Source organism: Crotalus tigris, unplaced genomic scaffold (assembly GCF_016545835.1).
Source record: "Crotalus tigris isolate CLP2741 ecotype Arizona unplaced genomic scaffold, ASM1654583v1 scf7180000024318.704991, whole genome shotgun sequence".
NCBI lineage: Eukaryota > Metazoa > Chordata > Lepidosauria > Squamata > Viperidae > Crotalus > Crotalus tigris.
Window position 1 is genome coordinate 517,496 of NW_024100490.1, and position 19,282 is coordinate 536,777.

General features: G+C 40.5%; 1 protein-coding gene across 1 annotated transcript in view; it reads left to right on the top strand.

Annotated features, from left to right (window-relative positions):
- The window catches only part of ANTXR2 (ANTXR cell adhesion molecule 2), a 159,027-nt gene extending 140,882 nt beyond the window's left edge, over nt 1-18,145 (top strand). Inside the window, exon 17 of the mRNA XM_039325163.1 lies at nt 16,934-18,145. Coding sequence (XP_039181097.1) covers nt 16,934-16,972 — 39 coding nt within the window. The 3' untranslated portion in view covers nt 16,973-18,145. The remainder of the gene's footprint in view (nt 1-16,933) is intronic.
- Nucleotides 18,146-19,282: the final 1,137 nt, after the last annotated feature.

The following is a 19,282-nucleotide window of genomic DNA, read 5'->3' on the forward strand; positions in this document are numbered from 1 at the left end:
TCCCCCGTTGACTTGGCTTGTTGGAAGGTCACAAAAGGGGATCACGTGATCCTGGGACACGGCAACCGTCATAAATGTGAGCCAGTTGCCAAGTGTCTGGATTTTGATCACATGACCGCGGGGATGCACGTGTGCCTGGCTGAGGAATTCTGGGAGTTGAAGTCCACAAGTCATAAAAGGGCCAAGTTTGAAGACCCCTGGTTTGAAGTTACAACAGCACTGATAAAAAAAGGGGCTTACAATAGTTTTTCACACCTACGACCGTTGGATGGAACCGGAAGGGCCTCTTTCTAAGATGGCTCCCTGAACACCTGTGGAAAAGCAAGACTCTATTGACAAAAAGCTGGCCGTGAAATAGACGACCTTGGAGAGGCCTTCCAGTTCTACGACTCTATTAAGGCCTTCCTGGATTTCTTTCAGCAGTCAATGCAACTGTCCAGGTCTTGACAACATCTGAAGGTTGAAATGCAATGCTTGTTTGTGAAGAATGTCATCGGAAGGCAAAGAGAGAGTGTTCTGAACTGTCATTTCAGATCATCTGCCCCAACCGCCCACTGCTTAAGACTGCAACTTGGCATGAAAGGTTAGCTCAGTTGTTCTGGGTGGCATTATGCTGTGTCTACAGTTGTTCTTGACAAGATGCTGAGATGATTTTGTTTCTCTCCCCCCCCCCCCAAGTAAATCAAAACCTAGGGCCTACCAGAGACTTGCTGTCAGAGATACACTTCATAGTTGTCAGGTTGATCTTCTGCTGCAAAGAGGGGAAAAAAGAAATAAATCCTGCCATCGTTGGTTCGGTAGAGGCTGAAGTTATTCTTTCTCCTGAGAACTTCCACACCATTTGCAAATTGATATCCGTGGCTAGTGTGGGAGCTTAATTTTGTTTAAAGTTGAAACAGAAACAGGGTTTTCTTCCCTTCCCTCATCCCTGGCCAGGAATTCCCAAGTGGCTTACAGAAGTTACTAGAACACCATGCATGTGAAACCCATTTCACAGTCCTGTGCAAGTGGGAATCCTGACATCCTTTGGGTGTCTCTTGTAGCACCTAATATCAATTGCGGGGCTACATAACACATTAAGCCAGGGGTAGGCAACCTGGGCTCTTTTATGACTCGGGGACTTCAACTCCTAGAATTCCTGAGCCAGCCACGCTGAGGGGAAAGGGAGAGTTTCCAAGCTGAGCCATGCTGGCTCAGGAATTCTGGGAGTTGAAGTCCACGAGTCATAAAAGAGCCAAGGTTGCCTACTTCTGCACTAAGCCATAAATCATGGTTTCATGCTGCTTCACAACATGCTAAGTTGAAATCAGGAATCAAGACTTTGTGAGACGTGAACATTTTCCTGTGTCTTCAAGAAGGAATTTGGAAGCCCGTGATGACCCCTAATGGCCATAGTAAAATCTGGCTGCCGTAAATAATAAAGCTGTTTGGTTTGGTCATTCTGGGGCTAGGTAGAATCAACTTTAAATATATAACTAAAATGTTTATTTCATTGGGATTAGCTTTTTTTTCTTCTGCAAGACTACTGCCTTAAGAATTTCAGATTTATGTACACCTTCTTTCCTGTGTTAACTTGCCTCACAGAGTAATGGGACTTCCATCGTTAATAGCAATAGCACTTAGACTTATATGCCGCTTCATAGTGTTTTACAGCCCTCTCTAAGTGGTTCACAGAGTCAGCATATTGCTCCCAACTATCTCTTTTCCTTCCTTCCTTCCTTCCTTCCTTCCTTCCTTCCTTCCTTCCTTCCTTCCTTCCTTCCTTCCTTCCCACCTCCCTTCCCTCCCTCCCTCCTTCCTTCCCTCCAACCTTCCTTCCCTCCCTCCTTCCTTCTTTCCTCCTTCCTTCCTTCCTTCCTTCCTTCCTTCCTTCCTTCCTTCCTTTCTTCTTATTAAGAACAATAACATTAACAAAAAAGACTAAAGTCCTGTTCTACATCTTATTCCCATACTGACCAGCCTAATATCTATTGGGACAAGCAGATAATCTAAAAATGCTTCAAAGAAATCCTGTCAATCACCCATTCTTAACAACAGAAACAGGACAGACTAGTTCTTAGGGAATCAAGTCAGTCTATCCCTAGTTGACTTCTATCTTAGCAATTCCAGTAGCTCCCAGCCAGCAATCATACCGTGTTTTCCCCAAAATAAAACCGGGTCTCATATTATTTTTTTCTCCAAAAGACACATTAGGGCTTATTTTCCGGTTAGGTCTTATTTTCAGGGAAATACGGTACTAAATGCATCCATCTGGCTGAGGATCTTAACTGGAGCTTATTTTGGGATAGGGCTTATATTATGAGCATCCTGAAAAATCAAGTTAGGGCTTATTTTCCAGTTAGGTCTTATTTTGGGGAAAACACTGTAGTAGATGCATCTGATAGCATTAGTTTGGGAAAGTCTGAGAAATATTGAATGTTCTCTCTTGTATTGTAACAAAGAGAAGAAAGAAATGGATGTACAGGAAGATTTAATTTTGGGTGGATCAGAGAAGTAGCTTGCAACAAAAGGATTTTTTTTTACTCTTTCAGAAAATGAAGAAAGAATGTATTGTAGCTCAGATGCTTCTTTCAGTTGGTGAAAAAAACAATGGGGAAACCCCCAAGTCCTTCCCCCCATTTTTAGTAAAGATGCTTCTTTCATTCTTCTTAAAATCTAAGCCCATATGAATCTTTTCTTCCTTTGCAAATCTATGGGTAGCCTCTGTCTTCTCTTTTTAACATATTTTCTACTTCATTACTTTCGAGCAAAATAATAATGTTTACTTCTTTGTAAACAAATTGAAACAATAAAAGGCACTCCAGGAAAATAAATGTAAAGATCGGAGATTAGCAGGCCATGTTTTCAAAAGAAATGTAATAAACGGTTATAATAGTTATTACGTTGTAAGAAAGGGATATCATTTTATCAAGTTGGCAGTGATTTTATTTCTCGTTGGTAGGACTTAATGAAAGGAAATGCTTCTCTCACATTCATGTTCACATTTAAAATTTATGTGTTGCGTATTTTTTCCCTCCGGTAAATTGCCATATTTATCTTGTTTCTGTGTTCTTTCAATTCAGATGCTTTCCTTGTATTTGAAAATGGATTGTATGGCCCTAGAATATCTGGAGCATAGCAGTGTGAATTCTGTGACATCACTGCACTTTGATTAAGATTAGTTTTACAATTATGATCACTATGGATCCTGCTAGTAATATTGCTATTAACATCATCATCATGAATATTAGTGCTTTATTATAGTGGAATTCTTATTGCTATTAAAGGAACTCTATTAGCGCTACGGCTGCTGAATGCAGATTTAATACACGAATTGCTGGCAAGCTACTTTAAATGAATGTAAGAAATGTACAGGGTTAAGGAATGAACAAGGTACCACCCTGTAAAGAATGAAAATTCATTAGCATTTGCAGTGATTATGTATACCTTGGGGTCAAATGAAGCCTTATGACCATACTCCATTTAATATACTGAAGACACATGTAGTTTTTTTTTTTATCATATTCTCCATGAAGCATTCTCAGTGCAGCAAGAGAATACAGTCTCTCATTTGTAAAAATTGCCAATCTTTATTCATTTTTCATTGCTTTTCTGTGATGGGAGAACCTGGTTGAGGTTTTGGACATTTTCTTTTGGTCATGTGGACCTGGCATTCACAAGGTTAAATTGCTGGTAAATGTGTAGTTTGGGTTTTGTGCCCCATGCTAACAGGGTGGGATATATATGTCTAGTTAAAAAAATAAAATCAACTGTGTTAGTTTGGAGAGAAATGCTTCCTTAATAGCATTTCCAGAAAGTGCCTTGTGGACCAAAACCTTGTCAATAATAATAGTTTGATTGTTGAGGCAATAATGGAAGAGTGACTCATGGTTGGAAGTGTGAAATGTAGGTCATAACACAAGTATCTGAAGATGAAGTGTGACAGTATACCAGGGGTAGGCAACCTTGGCTCTTTTATGACTCGTGGACTTCAGCTCCCAGAATTCCGGAGCCAGCATGGCTCAGCTTGGAAACTCTCCCTTTCCCCTCAGCATGGCTGGCTCAGGGATTCTGGGAGTTGAAGTCCACGAGTCATAAAAGAGCCAAGGTTGCCTACCCCTGGTATGTACCCATATCAGTAGACACAGACATATAGGCATGTGCTGAATTGTTCTTTATTGTAGCTGTCTGTATTTGATGCTTTGTGGATACAATAGGTTTCAGGATTCTTGGCAATACCACGCAATGCCAAATCATAAAACATGATTCATAAATCACAAAGGTGAGGTTTACGAGGACTTCGCTCAAACAGTTTTATAGCTTGATCTAACAAACAAAATTATTTCCCCACCACCACCACCACCACCACACACACACTCTTTGGTGTGATGCTGAACAGTTTATACAGTCAGATTTTGAGGAAGGGGTAGTAAGACCTCGCCTTTAATCTATCCAGGAATAATTCTTTTTCATATGCAGGACTGTACAGGCGGTCCTCGACTTACAACCATTTGTTTAGTGACCATTCAGAGTTACAACGGCACTGGAAAAAGTGACTTATGGCCCTCTTTCACACTTACGATCTTTGCAGCATCACGTGATCAAAATTCAGATGCTTGGCAACGGACATGTATTTACAAAGGTTAATAACAACAATAGAAATAATAATAATAATAAAAAGTTGGAAGGGACCTTAGAGGTCATCTAGTCCAACTCCCCTGCTCAAGCATCCAAATACCAGGCACATCAAGAGAAAGGTTAGAAGTTCAGCCTTGCCAACACCGCCTTTTTGGCTTCCATACAGGCAGTCCTCGACTTACGACCACAACTGAGCCCAACATTTCTGTTTTGCTAAGCGAGACATTTGTTAAGTGAGTTTTACCCCATTTTGCGACCGTTCCTGCCACCGTTGCTAAGTGCCACACAGCAGTTGTTAAATTAATCAGATAGTTGTTAATAATAATAATAATAGTAAAGTTGGAAGGGACCTTGGAGGTCATCTAGTCCAACCCATTGGTCTACCCACTTTCTTTGCTTGTCAGAAGAATGGCAGAAATTGACTGCATGATCCTGGGACACTGCAACCGTCATAAATATGAGTCAGTTGCCAATTGAATTTTGACCCCGTGACCCTGGAGATGCAAACCGTCGTTAAGTGTGAAAAATGGTCATTAGTCCCTTTTTTTCCTTCAGTGATGTTGTAACTTTGAACAGTGGCCAAATAAACTGTTGTTAAGTGGATTTTTTTAATAATAATAATAATGATGATGATGATGATAAAAAAGTTGGAAGGGACCTTGGAGGTCATCTAGTCCAACCCCCTGCTCAGGCAGGAAACCCTATACCATTTCGGACAAATGGCTGTCCAGTCTCTTCTTAAAAACTTCCAGTGTTGGAGCATTCACCGCTTCTGGAGGCAGGTTGTTCCATTGGTTAATTTTTCTCACTGTCAGGAAGTTTCTCCTTAGTTCTAGGTTGCTTCTCTCCTTGATTAGTTTCCATCCGTTGCTTCTTGTCCTGCCTTCAGGCGTCTTGGAGAATAGCTTGACTCCCTTTTCTTTGTGGCAGCCCCTGAGATACTGGAACACTGCTATCATGCCCCCCCTCGTCCTTCTCTTTGTTAAACTAGACATACCCAATTCCAGCAACCGTTCCTTATATGCTTTAGCCTCCAGTCCCCTAATCATCTTTGTTGCTCAGGGGACTGGAGGCTAAAACATATGAGGAACGGTTGCGGTGTCCCAGGGTCACGTGATTTTCCTTTTGCGACCTTCTGACAAGCGGAGTCAATGGCGAAGCCAGATTCACTTCACAACCGTGTGACTCACTTAACAACTGCAGTGACTCACTTAACAACTGTGGCAAGAAAGATCGTAAGGTGGGATAAAACTCACATAACAGCCATCTCGCTTAGCAACTGGGGTCAATTTTGATCGTAAGTCAAGGACTACCTATACTTCCAAGTAGACTTGTTCCATTGGGCTTGTTAGAATTCAGTCTCTTCTGATTTGGGCAAAGGCCCTTTTTTTATGGATTCTGAGCGCAGAACTGCTTCTTCTAAACTGCTGCCTTACAACATGTGAAATGAGTCATCCTCCTTTTTCTTCAGGGTATGTTGTTTATTATTTAGGAGGTGGTATGTTTCTCTGCGTCAAGAGCTGGAGAATATAAGCCTAAGAGTGGTTTTGAATTCCCATCTGTTTCTTTGAAATTCATGAAACATCTGTTTGACAACAGAGTTTTGGATTAGATGGACTTTGAATTAATCTGTCCTCCTCCTCCTTATGTCCTTCATCTCCAAAGTTTTTGAGGAAGGTAAAAAAAAAATGTAATGGGCTAAACAGCATCAGGGAAAAGGGAGAGTGGTTTGCAAACTGTTAGAAGTTTGGAATATGGACGCCATCCAAAGTCACTTCTTGTAAGATGGGTGGCCGTATAAATTGGCTAAACCAGGGGTAGGCAACCTTGGCTCTTTTATGACTCGTGGACTTCAACTCCCAGAATTCCTGAGCCAGCATGGCTCAGCTTGGAAACCTCTCCCTTTCCCCTCAGCATGGCTGGCTCAGGAATTCTGGGAGTTGAAGTCCACGAGTCATAAAAGAGCCAAGGTTACATACCCCTGGGCTAAACAAATAATAAATATCTGCATGTTCCTCTGTTATCAAAACGGGTAATCATTGATTTGTATTAGTTTTTGATCTTCCTTTTTTTAAAAAAAAACCCTCTTATGTATGTATGTATAAAAATAACAATGAGTTATTTTGGGGATGCTGTGAAAAATGGTCATAAGTCACCTTTTTCAGTGCCGTAACTTTGAACGGTCACTAAATGAACGGTTGTAAGTCAAGGACTATCTTTACAGCAAAAGAAAGTTATAAAGTGTGCAATTTTTTTAGATTTCTCATACTGAGGAGATACTGTTCCTTAAACCCACTTTCTTAAGCCACAAAAACAGGATTTGCATCTGAAAGTGGTCCATCCAAGCTGCCTTGATCTTTCACGAGTATCATGGGATGCTTGCATAACTCTCATTTTAATTACTATAGCCCTAAGACACTAATTTAGTTCCATTTTATACTAACTACATGTTGGTATTGTTAAGGTTTATGACCCAATGATTTACAAGGCATGATACATCTAAATTCAATTTGGATGTATTGATTGTTTAATTGAGTACAAAAACCATGGATATAACATTAAACTACCACATTGTCTAATTGTGTTTATTTATTTATTTAACGTATGGCATCTTCGGAGGTCATGCAATCACCGCTATACAACACTTAATAAAACACTTTACAGATACAGACACAAACATAAATTTAAATAAAGCATCAGCAAATATAGACAGACAGATAGTAATTATGTGGACAATACAATATATAAAATAAAATATTAAATTAAGGTAAAATCGTGATAAAATAAACATAATATGGCATCATAGAGTTGCAGTAGGATAGATGTTATAATATCTATATAATGTATATTGTAATATATAATATATCATAATGTAATGTGCACAGATGAAAACCTAATCTTCCCAGACTTTTTGTTGAGATAAAGTGACAGAGAAGGAAAACTGACCTGGCCAATTTTAATCATTTATCTAAACTATTTATGAGTTACCATACATTGATAAAGTATAAATAAAACATTTCAACAAAATACAGTTAAAATAAATACTCTAAAGCAAATATAGAAATGGTAAAAAAAAAAAACCAAGGAGATAAAGATGCTATTTAGTATCCCAAAAGTACTTTTTCAAATGCAAATGGACTTTGTTTTTTTCCTTGATGACGTTTACTTGTCATCCAAGAGGCTTCTTCAGTTCCTCTTCAGAACTGAAGAAGCTTCTTGGATGAGAAGCAAAATATCTTCAAGGAAAAAAACCACGGAAGTCCAGTTGCTTTTCATTGATTTAATGGAATTATCTTGGATAATGAGGTTAAAAAATACATTATACGATTTGAGTCTTTAAAGTCCACAATATATTTAGCGTTTGAATTTTTCCTGCTTCACTTCATATATTCTCTTGGAATATTCCCCTGATTTTTTTTTTAACAGTAATCTTCTCAATAGTTATCTTGCAAGCCAGGTTGAATATGGATTCTGGTAAATAGAGAATTAAAACCACCTGATGGGGAAGGACATACAACGGAATTACACAAAGACTCTCCAAGCTTTTGATTCCGGCAGGTGCATTTGAAGTGTCAAGGTGTGATATGAGAAATTTCAGCAAAGGGTTGTCTCGATGGATATGGCCATCATGATCATATGTCTGACAAATAAATTATAGACTGCATCTAACCCCTACTTTAATAGAATAACAGAGTTGGAAGGGACCTTGGAGATCTTCTAGTCCAACCCTCTGCTCAAGCAGAAGACCCTATCCCATTTCAGACAAATGGTTGTCCAATCTTTTCTTAAAAGCCTCCACTTGAAGAAACACCTACAACTTCTGAAGGCAATCCATTCCACTAATTGATTGTTCTAACCGTCAGGAAATTTCTCCTTAGTTCTAGGTTGCTTCTCTCCTTGGTTAGTTTCCATCTGTTGCTTCTTGTCCTGCCGTCAGGGACTTTGCAGAATAGCTTGACTCCCTCTTTGTGGCAGCCCCTGAGATATTGGAAGATTGCTATCCTGTCCCCCCTCATCCTTCTCTTCGTTAAACTAGACATACCCAATTCCAGCAATTGTTCTTCATGTGTTTTAACTTCCAGCCCCCTAATCATCTTGGTTGGTTAGGGGACTGGAGTCCAAAACATAGAAGAGTTGTTCTAGGGCAGGGGTCTTCAAACTTGGCCCTTTTATGACTTGTGGACTTCAACTCCCAGAATTCCTCAGCCAGCCTCCATTTTGTATGTTAGATTTAAGACAGGGGTCTTCAAACCTGGCCCTTTTATGATTTGTGGACTTCAACTCCCAGTATTCTTCAGCCAGCGTGCCTGGCTGAGGAATTCTGGGAGTTGAAGTCCACAAGTCATAAAAGGGCCAAGTTTGAAGACCCCTCTTCTAGGGTCTCGGCGAGGTCCAAGAGACTTTGTTGTGAAACACAAGTTGGCGCTTCTACAAATGCTTGTTGCTTGTCCAGTCAAAACAAGATACTAGAAAATGTCTCTTGGTCCACCCCAGCAGCATGACATCAAGAATTAAATCAGACACCATGCCCTGAATTTTTTGAGCCATTCTTTATGTCTTCTAAGTCCCGGCTCTGACATCTAGAGCAGTGGGGATTGGTGACAGGAAGATCGCCTTTCGTGCTAAAAGTTGCGGCAGCTTTATTGGATACTTTTTAATGCGCCCTCTGCATCCATGCATTACAAAGTGAACACCCCTTGTCATTTCCCATTACCTACATTTGCAAATGGTTCTTCAGTGTGCTGGCATGGATTCCTTGCTGTTACATCCGTGGTGCTATAACAGCACCGACCTTCAGAATCAATTAGTGCTTCCAGTGCATTTTCCAACATTCTGCTTTCCGTTGAGCAGGCCCAAAAGCTTAGGAAGAAATTGCCCGATCCGGATTTGTTTTGATTTAAGGCTGCTCTTCAAGATGCCTGTCAATATTGAAAGCAAGGATGATGTCATACTGCATACTGAATACTGCATCCAGTTTTGGTCACCATGATGTAAAAAAGATGTTGAGATTTTAGAAAGAATACAGAGAAGAGCAACAAAGATGATCAGGGGACTGGAGGCTAAAACATATAAGGAACGGTTGCTGGAATTGGGTATGTCTAGTTTAACGAAGGGAAGGACGAGGGGGGACATGATAGCAGCGTTCCAATATCTCAGGGGCTGGCCCAAAGAAGAGGGAGTCAAGCTATTTTCCAAAGCACCCAAAGGCAGGACAAGAATTAATGGATGGAAACTAATCAAGGAGAGAAGCAACCTAGAACTAAGGAGAAACTTCCTGACAGTGAGAACAATTAACCAGTGGAACAACCTGCCTCCAGAAGCGGTGAATGCTCCAAAACTGGAAGTTTGTAAGAAGAGACTGGACAACCATTTGTCCGAAATACTATAGGGTTTCCTGCCTGAGCGGGGGGTTGGACTAGATGACCTCCAAGATCCCTTCCAACTTTTTTTTATTATTATTATTATCGATCATCGCACAGTCAGCCAGATGTTCAGACTGGATTTGGCATTTTGTCTACCTATCGAGTCCTTACCCAGGACCTGGGATAGGCAGATGTGGATGTTTGATGGTATTACAGGTATCGTCGCAGGATTGAAGCAGTTCCTAATAAGGCCGCCTTTTGCAATTGACTAATAGCAAATTTGTCAATGCCAATGGTGTTCAAGTGGTGCTCCAGTTGTTTTGGGATTGCACCCAAGGAGCCTATTACTATTGGTACTACCCTTGCTTGCTTTTGCCACAGTCTTTCTATTTCTATTTGTAGGTCTTTGTATTTTGTTATCTTCTCCAGTTCTTTCTCTCTATTCTGCTGTCTCCAGGCACTGCCACATCCACTATCCAGACTTTTTTGTCTTTCTTATCGACAATTGTTAAGTCTGGGGTGTTATGTTGCAGGTGCTTGTCTGTTTGAATTCTGAAGTCCCAGAGCAGTTTAATTTTATCATTTTCTATGACTTTCTCTATTTTATGATCCAACCAGTTTTTGCTTACAGGCAAATGATATTTTTTGCAGATCTTCCAATTCACCATTGTTGCTACTTTGTCATGCCGCTGCTTGTAATCAGTTTGTGCAATCTTCTTGCAACAGCTTACCAAGTGGTCCACTGTTTCTTCAGCTTCTTTGCATAGGCGGCACTTACTGTCTGTTGCTGTCTTCTCAATTTTGACTTTGTATGCATTTGTCCTTAAGGCTTGGTCTTGTGCAGCCAGAATTAGTCCCTCGGTCTCTTTCTTCAATTTTCTTGCTCTTAGCCATTGCCAGGTTTTATTGTTATCTGCTTTTCCAGCTATTTTTTTCATGTATTGGCCATGTAGTGCTTTATCTTCCCATGCCTCTATTCTGTTCTTCATTTGGTCTTTCTTGTAGGCCAGTTTGGTCTCTCCAAACAAGCCTTCCTGATATACTAATTTCAGTGCATCTTCATCATTGTTCTTCAGATATTCTTCCAAAGCCATTTTTTCTTCTTCAACCATCTGATGTACTTGTAGCATTCCACGCCCACCTATTTGCCTTGGTAGATAAAGTCTATCAATGTCACTGCGTGGATGAAGGGCATAATTCATTGTCATTATTTTTCTGGTCTGCCTATCCATTGCTTTTAGTTCTGCTTGAGTCCAGTCCACTATTCCAGCTGTGTACCTAATGACTGGTATTGCCCAGGTGTTGATTGCCTTTATGGTATTTCCTCCATTGAGTTTGGATTTTAAGATCTTCTTCACTCTCTTGATGTATTCACCTCTAATCTTTTTCTTGACTTCAGTGTGCTTGATGTTGTCAGCTTGAAGGATACCCAAGTATTTGTAGTACTCTTCCTCATCCAGACTCTTAATGTTATTTTCGTGGGGCATCTTGATTCCTTCAGTTTTCATTATTTTTCCTTGTTTGATAGTAAGTGTGGCACATTTGTCCAAGCCAAACTCCATTACAATATCTTGGCTATATATACGGACAGTATTGAGCAGCGATTCTATTTCAGATGATGTTTTTCCATACAGCTTCAGATCATCCATATAAAGGAGGTGGGATAGTCTGGCAGATGTTTTTGATGTTTGATAGCCATGTCCTGAGTTATTCAGTATTGTTGACAGAGGAAACAGTGCAATAACAAATAGTAATGGTGATAATGAATCTCCTTGAAATATTCCTCTCTTGATATTAACCTCTCCCAGCCTCTCACCATTGATCTGCAACTGTGTCTTCCATTGTGCCATCGATCTTTGCACAATTTTTCTGATTATTATTATTATTATTATTATTATTATTATTATTATTATTAAAAATACGGGCAGTCCTCCACTTAACACAGTTTATTTGGCAACTGTTCAAAGTTACAAAATCATTGAAGGAAAAAAAAAGGAACAAATGACCATTTTTCACACTTAACGACACTTTGTATCCCCAGGGTCACAGGCTCAAAATTCAGACAATTGGCAACTGACTCATATTTATAACGGTTGCGGTGTCCCAGGATCATGCGGTTAATTTCTGCCAAGCAAAGTCAATGGGTAGACCTATGGGTTGGACTAGATGACCTCCAAGGTCCCTTCCAATTTTACTATTATTATTATTAGTATTATTAACAACTATCTGACTAATTTAACAACTGTTGTGTGGCACTTAGCAACGGTGGCAAGGACGGTCGCCAAATGGGGTAAAACTCACTTAACAAATGTCTCACTTAGCAAAACAGAAATGTTGGGCTCAGTTGTGGTCGTAAGTCGAGGACTGCCTGTATGGAAGCCGAAAAGGCGGTGTTGGCAAGGCTGAATTTCTAACCTTTTCCTTGATGTGCCTGGTATTTGGATGGCGGAGGGTGACGAAAAGCATAGCGTAACTGAAGATAATTTGATAAAATATGTGCTTTCCAGGCACTGTTTAATTGGAAGTTTCTTTTTTCTTTTCTTTCTTTCTTTTTTTCTTTTTTTTTGAAAATATTTTTTTAGGTTTTATAGAGGTAGGGGAAAGGGAGGGTCAACATAGGTAGTGGGATTCGGGGTAGGGTTCAAGGAAAGGGTTGGGGTGGGGATAGGTACAACAATGGGGTTGCCCCCACAAACATTTCAAGCTTTAGCAAGCAAACTGTCGTCCGGATACAAGTTTTCCACAGGGCTAATATAATAATCAGTAACTGTAGTCAACAAGGATAGCAAAAATTATAAAGCCTATCAACTAATCAAAAGAAAAAAAAAACCAGTTATCTTAATAAATTTCAATTTCACTATCTCATTTTGTTAACCATTGATAAAAGTGTTCCCATGTGGAACACCTTTATCAATGTGGCGCAGCAGTTAGAGTGCAGTACTGCAGGCCACTTTAGCTGACTGTGTTCAGCAGGTCAGCGGTTCAAATCTCATTGCTTACTGGTGTACACCGCTTAGAGAGTGCTTGCACTTAAAGCGGTATATAAGTCTCATAAATAAATAAATAATAGACTGAGTCTTTTTTCTCTTTAATCTCTAACGTTAATCTATCCATTTCTGCACATTCTAAAGTTTCCCTAATTATAATCTCGTCAGATGGTATATCTTCATTTTTCCAGGATTCGGCAAATGCTATACTCACAGCTTTCTTAAGTGCCACCCCTGAAAGGCTATAAGAAAGTTGTGTGTGTGATTGTGTATGTGGTTTTGAGGATGGTAGGGAAATACAGCTACTACGCCTTACAATCATTTGTTTAGTGACCATTTGAAGCTGCAACAGCACTGAAAAAAGTGACTTGGGACCCTTTTTCATTCTTATGACCCCTGACGCATCCCCAGGGTCACGTGATCAACATTCAGATGCTGGGCAACTGACTCGTATTTACGACTGTTGCAGTGTGTCCTGGGGTCACTTGATTCCCCCTTTTGGCCCCTTCTGACAAGCAAAGTCAGTGGGGAAGCTGGATTCACCGAACAGCTGTGTTGCTAACTTAAGAACATCAGCAATTCGTTTAACAATAGTGGCAAGAAAGGTCGTAAAATGGGGGAAAAATCACCGAACAACTGTCGTGCTTAGCAATGGAAATTTGGGGCTCAGTTGTGGTCGTAAGTTGAAGACTCTCTGTGGAGCATTTGGTGACCATCTACATTTGCTTGGAAATGTGGCCATCGGTGACATCTGATGAATGCTTGAAAATAAATAGTGCAGTCTCCCCACTATTGTAATATGCACTCCTCCTCCTCCTCCTCCAACTTTCCTTTCCTTTTCCTTTTCCTTTCCTTTCCTTTCCTTTTCTGTATGTCAATTATCTTAAAAGCAACCTTAGTTTTTCAAAGTTCAAGGCCCTACTTCCCATTTACAAAAAAACACTCATAGACAAAGTGCAGCAATTGCTCCCACAATGCATGTGCAAATTATCTTAATTGCATGCAACTAATATATGTAAATCAGCTAAGTTTCCTCAGCCCATGATGCATGTTTAATCTGGCTCTCACTGCTGAACAATCTGCTCATCCCCTTGATTTTAATCACGGCCTTCTGCTGGGTGATGGTGCAAATCATGATTATATTAATGGAAGATGCATTTAAAGAATGTGACCCATTAGGCTTCCTGTGATAAAATGCACACTGGAATCGCTGTCTGATAGATAATTGGAAATGTTGCCTTTTTTAAAAAAAGAGCCATATATTCAAATATATGAATATTTGGGTGGTACCGTAAGGATAGTATTTTTGCTCATTCATCAGATACAGTAGGGTGAGAAAAAAAGGGAAATTGTCCAATATTTTTTACTGGATCACATAGGTAGAGACGTTGATTTCAGTTTATTACTTTTATTTATTTTTTATTAAATTTATATGCCGCCTATCTCACTTTTGAAGTGACTCTGGGCAGTTAATAACACCTACATTCGCTTACTGACAGTAGCCAAGTCCAATTTGTTAAATCAAAATATCGGAGATTGGGCATTGTCTCATTCTTAAATTGGTTGATGTATTCCGGAGAATACACCTCTGAAAAGAAGGCTGTATCAGAGTTATTTCACTGTGACATTTCTGGTATTTCCTTGTGACAAGGAAATCACTGCGAACACAATATATAATTACAACTGTTTGGCTGTAAAATGGAATTTCACCAGCCATGTCCTCAGCCAACAGATGGACAGTTAAGGAATGCAAAGTATAAAGCAGGGGTCTTCAAACTTGGCCCTTTTTATGACTTGTGGACTTCAACTCCCAGAATTCCTCAGCCAGGCTAAGGAATTCTGGGAGTTGAAGTCCACAAGTCATAAAAAGGGCCAAGTTTGAAGACCCCTGACATATACAGTACTTCAGCATTCACATCATGATAGTTTTTGTCAAGAGGCAGAGTTCGGCTACTGAATTGCAGAAAAAAACCAATAAGCATGTGTTGTTCCTTGATAGATCTTGATTTTGAAATCGGCCTTCCATGTCTGAGTTGCTAGGGTGGATGGGAAATGTAGTCCAGCTTTTCTGAAGGATGATTAGAGGAAGGTAGATAACTTTTGTCCTGGGCTAAAATCTTGTTTCATGCATGCATTGGTGTCTGTATGTTTTTTATTTATTATGTATTTTAGATTGCTCAGTAAACCATATTCACTGGGCAATCTGTTAAGAGCATCTGATACAAAATGGATCAGTATAACACAATAAAACAAGAGCATAAGGTTGATAAAAGTTACATCTCAATTAGCAGCAGCAACAATAGCAGTAACATTTGATGTTATTGCAGGTAAAATTACACGCCATCTGCAAAACAATATTGGGTAATTTTAAAACAGTTTCCTAAAATGAGTGGAAAAATAAAAAGATTCTCGTTGGTCACTGTAAGGCTGCAGAGAAGCATCGGTCCAAAAGGGGTATGCATGAAAATGGGTAGGGCTTTGATCACATGATTGTAGCCACCATCTTGATTTTTTTTTTTAATCTCCACCTTCATTGATGGACTCACACTGGGGCAAAAGCTTTGCAGGTGTAAAGGCAGGGGGTCAATATGAAAAAAGTCCTGTTATTTCCACACACACACACACCTTGTAACTGTTCACTTTGGCTGATTTGGTGATCTGTCTGTCTACCTACCTACCTATCTATTTTTGTCTGTCTATATCTGTCTGTCTGTCTGTATTTCTGTCTGTCTTTCTGTCTGTCTGTCTCTCTCTCGCTCTCGCTCTCGCTGTCTGTCTGTCTGTCTGTCTGTCTGTCTGTCTCTATCTATCTATCTATCTATGTCTATCTATCTATCTATCTATCTATCTATCTATCTATATCTGTCTCTATCTATCTATCTATCTATGTCTATCTATCTATCTATATCTGTCTATCTATCTATCTATCTATATCTATCTATCTATTTATCTATGTCTGTCTATCTATATCTAGCTAGCTAGCTAGCTGTCTCTCTGTCTGTCTATATCTGTATCTGTCTGTCTAGCTGTCTGTCTGTCTATCTATCTATCTATATCTGTCTGTCTATCTATCTATCTATCTATCTATCTATCTATCTATCTATCTATCTATAATGGCTCCCAATCGAAGACTCAAAAAGACGTATAAAATCACATTAAAACTGTAAAACCAAACTGATTAAAACATTAAAAAACAAAAGGTAAAACCTTTCACCGAGTCAAGAATTCTAAATCCTAGTCTTTCCCCAATACTTGGGGGGGGAGGGTGAACCACATCTTCAAAGCTGTATGGAAGAACTAAGAGGGTGAAGATCTGGTAAACCTCAGGGGCCAGAATGTCCATAGGGCAGGGGCAGTCGTGAAAAAGGCACACTTCCTAGCTCCCATCGGATGGCAATATTCAGGGGAAGGAAGTCGGAGCATCTAATCTATGGGACATGTAGGTCTCCTTGTGTATAGCCCTGTGCCACACAAGGCTTTAAGAGGGATGACCGCCATCTTGAATTGCACCCAGAAAGAAATGGGAAGCCAGGTTTTACATGGGCAAATTTAGAGGGGCCCCATCACTACGTGCGCGGCTGCATTCTGAACCAGTTGCAGTTTCCAGTTGTAGTCTTCAAGGGCAGCCCCAGGTAGAGCAGAGCACATTGCAGTAATCCAAGTCATAACCCAATTATGGTAAGCAAGTCTAGATGAAAGTTGTGAGAAAAATATTCATTTTTAAATAGTCCCAGGCTGTTTATTGATTCTTTTCCTTCCTGTGGCATGATGCGTATTTATTTAAATTTCCTGTGCTCCAAAAGATGACCACTGATAGTTTTTGTTGCCAAGAACAGCATATTCTGTTTCCTCCTGTATAAATCACCCTTTTGGGATAGAGCCATTACTTAACCTTGCTAACGTTTTAGAAATATCTTTTTCCTGTGTTGCAAATTAATTATTACTATTATTTTTTTTGTCTTTTAGGGCCGGTGCATAAACTTTACCAGAGAGCAATCTCAGTAAAACAAGAAGAGGAAAAAAAGAAAAGAAAAGCCATTGTATTTTTTTATTATAACCAAATGAAGACACTGAGTGAAGCACTTATGAAGACCCTCGGAATAATTCCTGGCCCCTAGCTAGGACGTTTATTCCATTTGGCTGTGCAAAAGTCATCCATCGCCACGTAAAGCTTTTCCATTTGCCATTATCTTTCAGCTCACTGCTTCATACAGTATTCCTTACAGTATTATCCACTCTGCAAGTGGCCACGTGAAGAAGTTTGGCGTTGTGTGTCTAGTTTTCCACAGCAAATCCAGCATAGGAAACCACGAACAAGTGCCTGATCAGGTGGGCCTTTTGTGATTTTAACACCCATGCCTTGGTGGGCCTCTTCCCTGCAGTGGTCTTGTTTTATGGGCACGAAGAATGGAACTTATTATTTAAATATGAATGTATTTACCACAAGGAGGAGAGCAACATTCCCACCGGGCTGGAAAAAAAAAAACATGGAAGGAGTCCATTGCCCTACAGCGGTGTCATCTCATGGAAATCTTTGCGTCTCAGTCCTCATTCCCCTGCTCTGCCGCCCGGTTAAATTGTGCCTTACGGGAAACCACTGACTAAAAATCTTGTCACTTTGACGCTGTGCAGTACGCATGTACAACCCAATGTAGTCGTGGTGCCTCAAGGTATTGGTGGCGAGCAAAAACTTTGCCCTCCAGTTTCCGGAGACACCTTTCTTGTACATGATGTACCCGGGACAAGAAGAAAAATTAATAGAGCGTTATTCTCCAGGAAGACCGCCTGCAACCAAAGGTCTTGAGTGGAGATTGAGGGAGCTGAGGCGTCGAGGGTCGTGCAGTGCGCCTAATTGTGTATCTTCCCCTTTTCTGCACTTGGTGCTCAGTAGCGCATAAAAACATTGTCCTTTGTAAACATACGTAGTAATTCTGGGCTTATGGATTATTGTAACAGGAAGAAGAAAAGAGAAAAAAAAAACAGCCACCACAAAGCTGGCATCTCAGGGTCTTTCTCTCTTTCTCTCTCCGTCTCTTTCTATCTTTTCTCTTCCCTCCGCCTCAACCATCACCGAACCCTCCAAGGGCTCTTCAGCGTCACAAACCAGCAACTCTCTCTTTGCCTGAGAATTTCAAAGTTTAATTAATATAATTAAAGGCAACAGCAAGCAGCAGCCTGTGAAGGTTTGGCTCATCTTTCTTATGCCTTTTGACATTGAATGACCTATCCCTGTAATGCGCATCACTCAATTTTGAGGGGCTACCATGCTTTGGTGGAGATTCAACAGTGGGACCAAGAGAAAGGGGGAGGGGGAGAAGGCAAGATACTTTATTTTTCCCCTCCCCCCTCTCCATTCCCACAGCACACGTGTAGGGTGCCAGCCACCAGGAAACATTGGCCAAGCAGGTATTACAATTTTATATATGTAAACATACCCAAAAAAGAGAGAGGGAAAGTGTGTCGTGTCACATCGGCCATGCCAAACAGTGTTAGCGTAAAAGGAAGCTCGGTGGGGTGGGGTGGGATGGGGGGGGGGGAGGAAGGCAGCAGCTGAAGAAAAAGGCTCAAATGATCCAGTCACTTTCGATACTGTACTTCAGATGCAAAATGGATATTCGAGGCGAAACCTGACAAAATGCGCCTACTTTGATGGGAACCGGTATAGACAATGACCAGTGGCTGGGTCAGTGGGATGTCTCTCTGCAAGCAGGGAAGCTTATCAAATGACACTAAAAATAAGTTCAACAACCATCACGTTTGAGGGGAAAGGGGAATGTTTCACGTTGGGCGGGCATGCTTGTGCACAAGATGGAGAAGGCGAAGGCACGCGTGTTGGTCTAATTATCCCTCCTTTGTTGCTTGGCAATGAAACCTCAAGGGGCATAAAATTATTCCCTTGGCCAATGACCAGATTTGCAGCTTTTCCTTAGCGAGGCTTTCCCCCCACCAGGCAGCTCTTTGCTGATGAGAAAGGCCATACTGGAGGAAGTCTTGTTCTTCAGATCAAAAAGGGTATGAAATGTAATGTGGTAGAAAATGTTGGAAGACCAGGGTCTTCCACGCAATCACTATGGGAGGCACTGTCTGGCCACGAATATGATAGGTAGGTAGTTAGGTGGATGGATGGATGGATGGATGGATGTTTAGGGATATGCTGTTGCCCAGGTGGTCAAAATGTTGAGGGTAGTGAAAGAAATCGAGAAAAGAAGCTGTTACAATCATGAGGGACTTGAGGTTCCCCACAGTTGAGGTGGATTCAAGCCAGAGAAAAAAACATGTTTCTCAACATCCTAGAAAATAGCTCAGTTGGTCTAC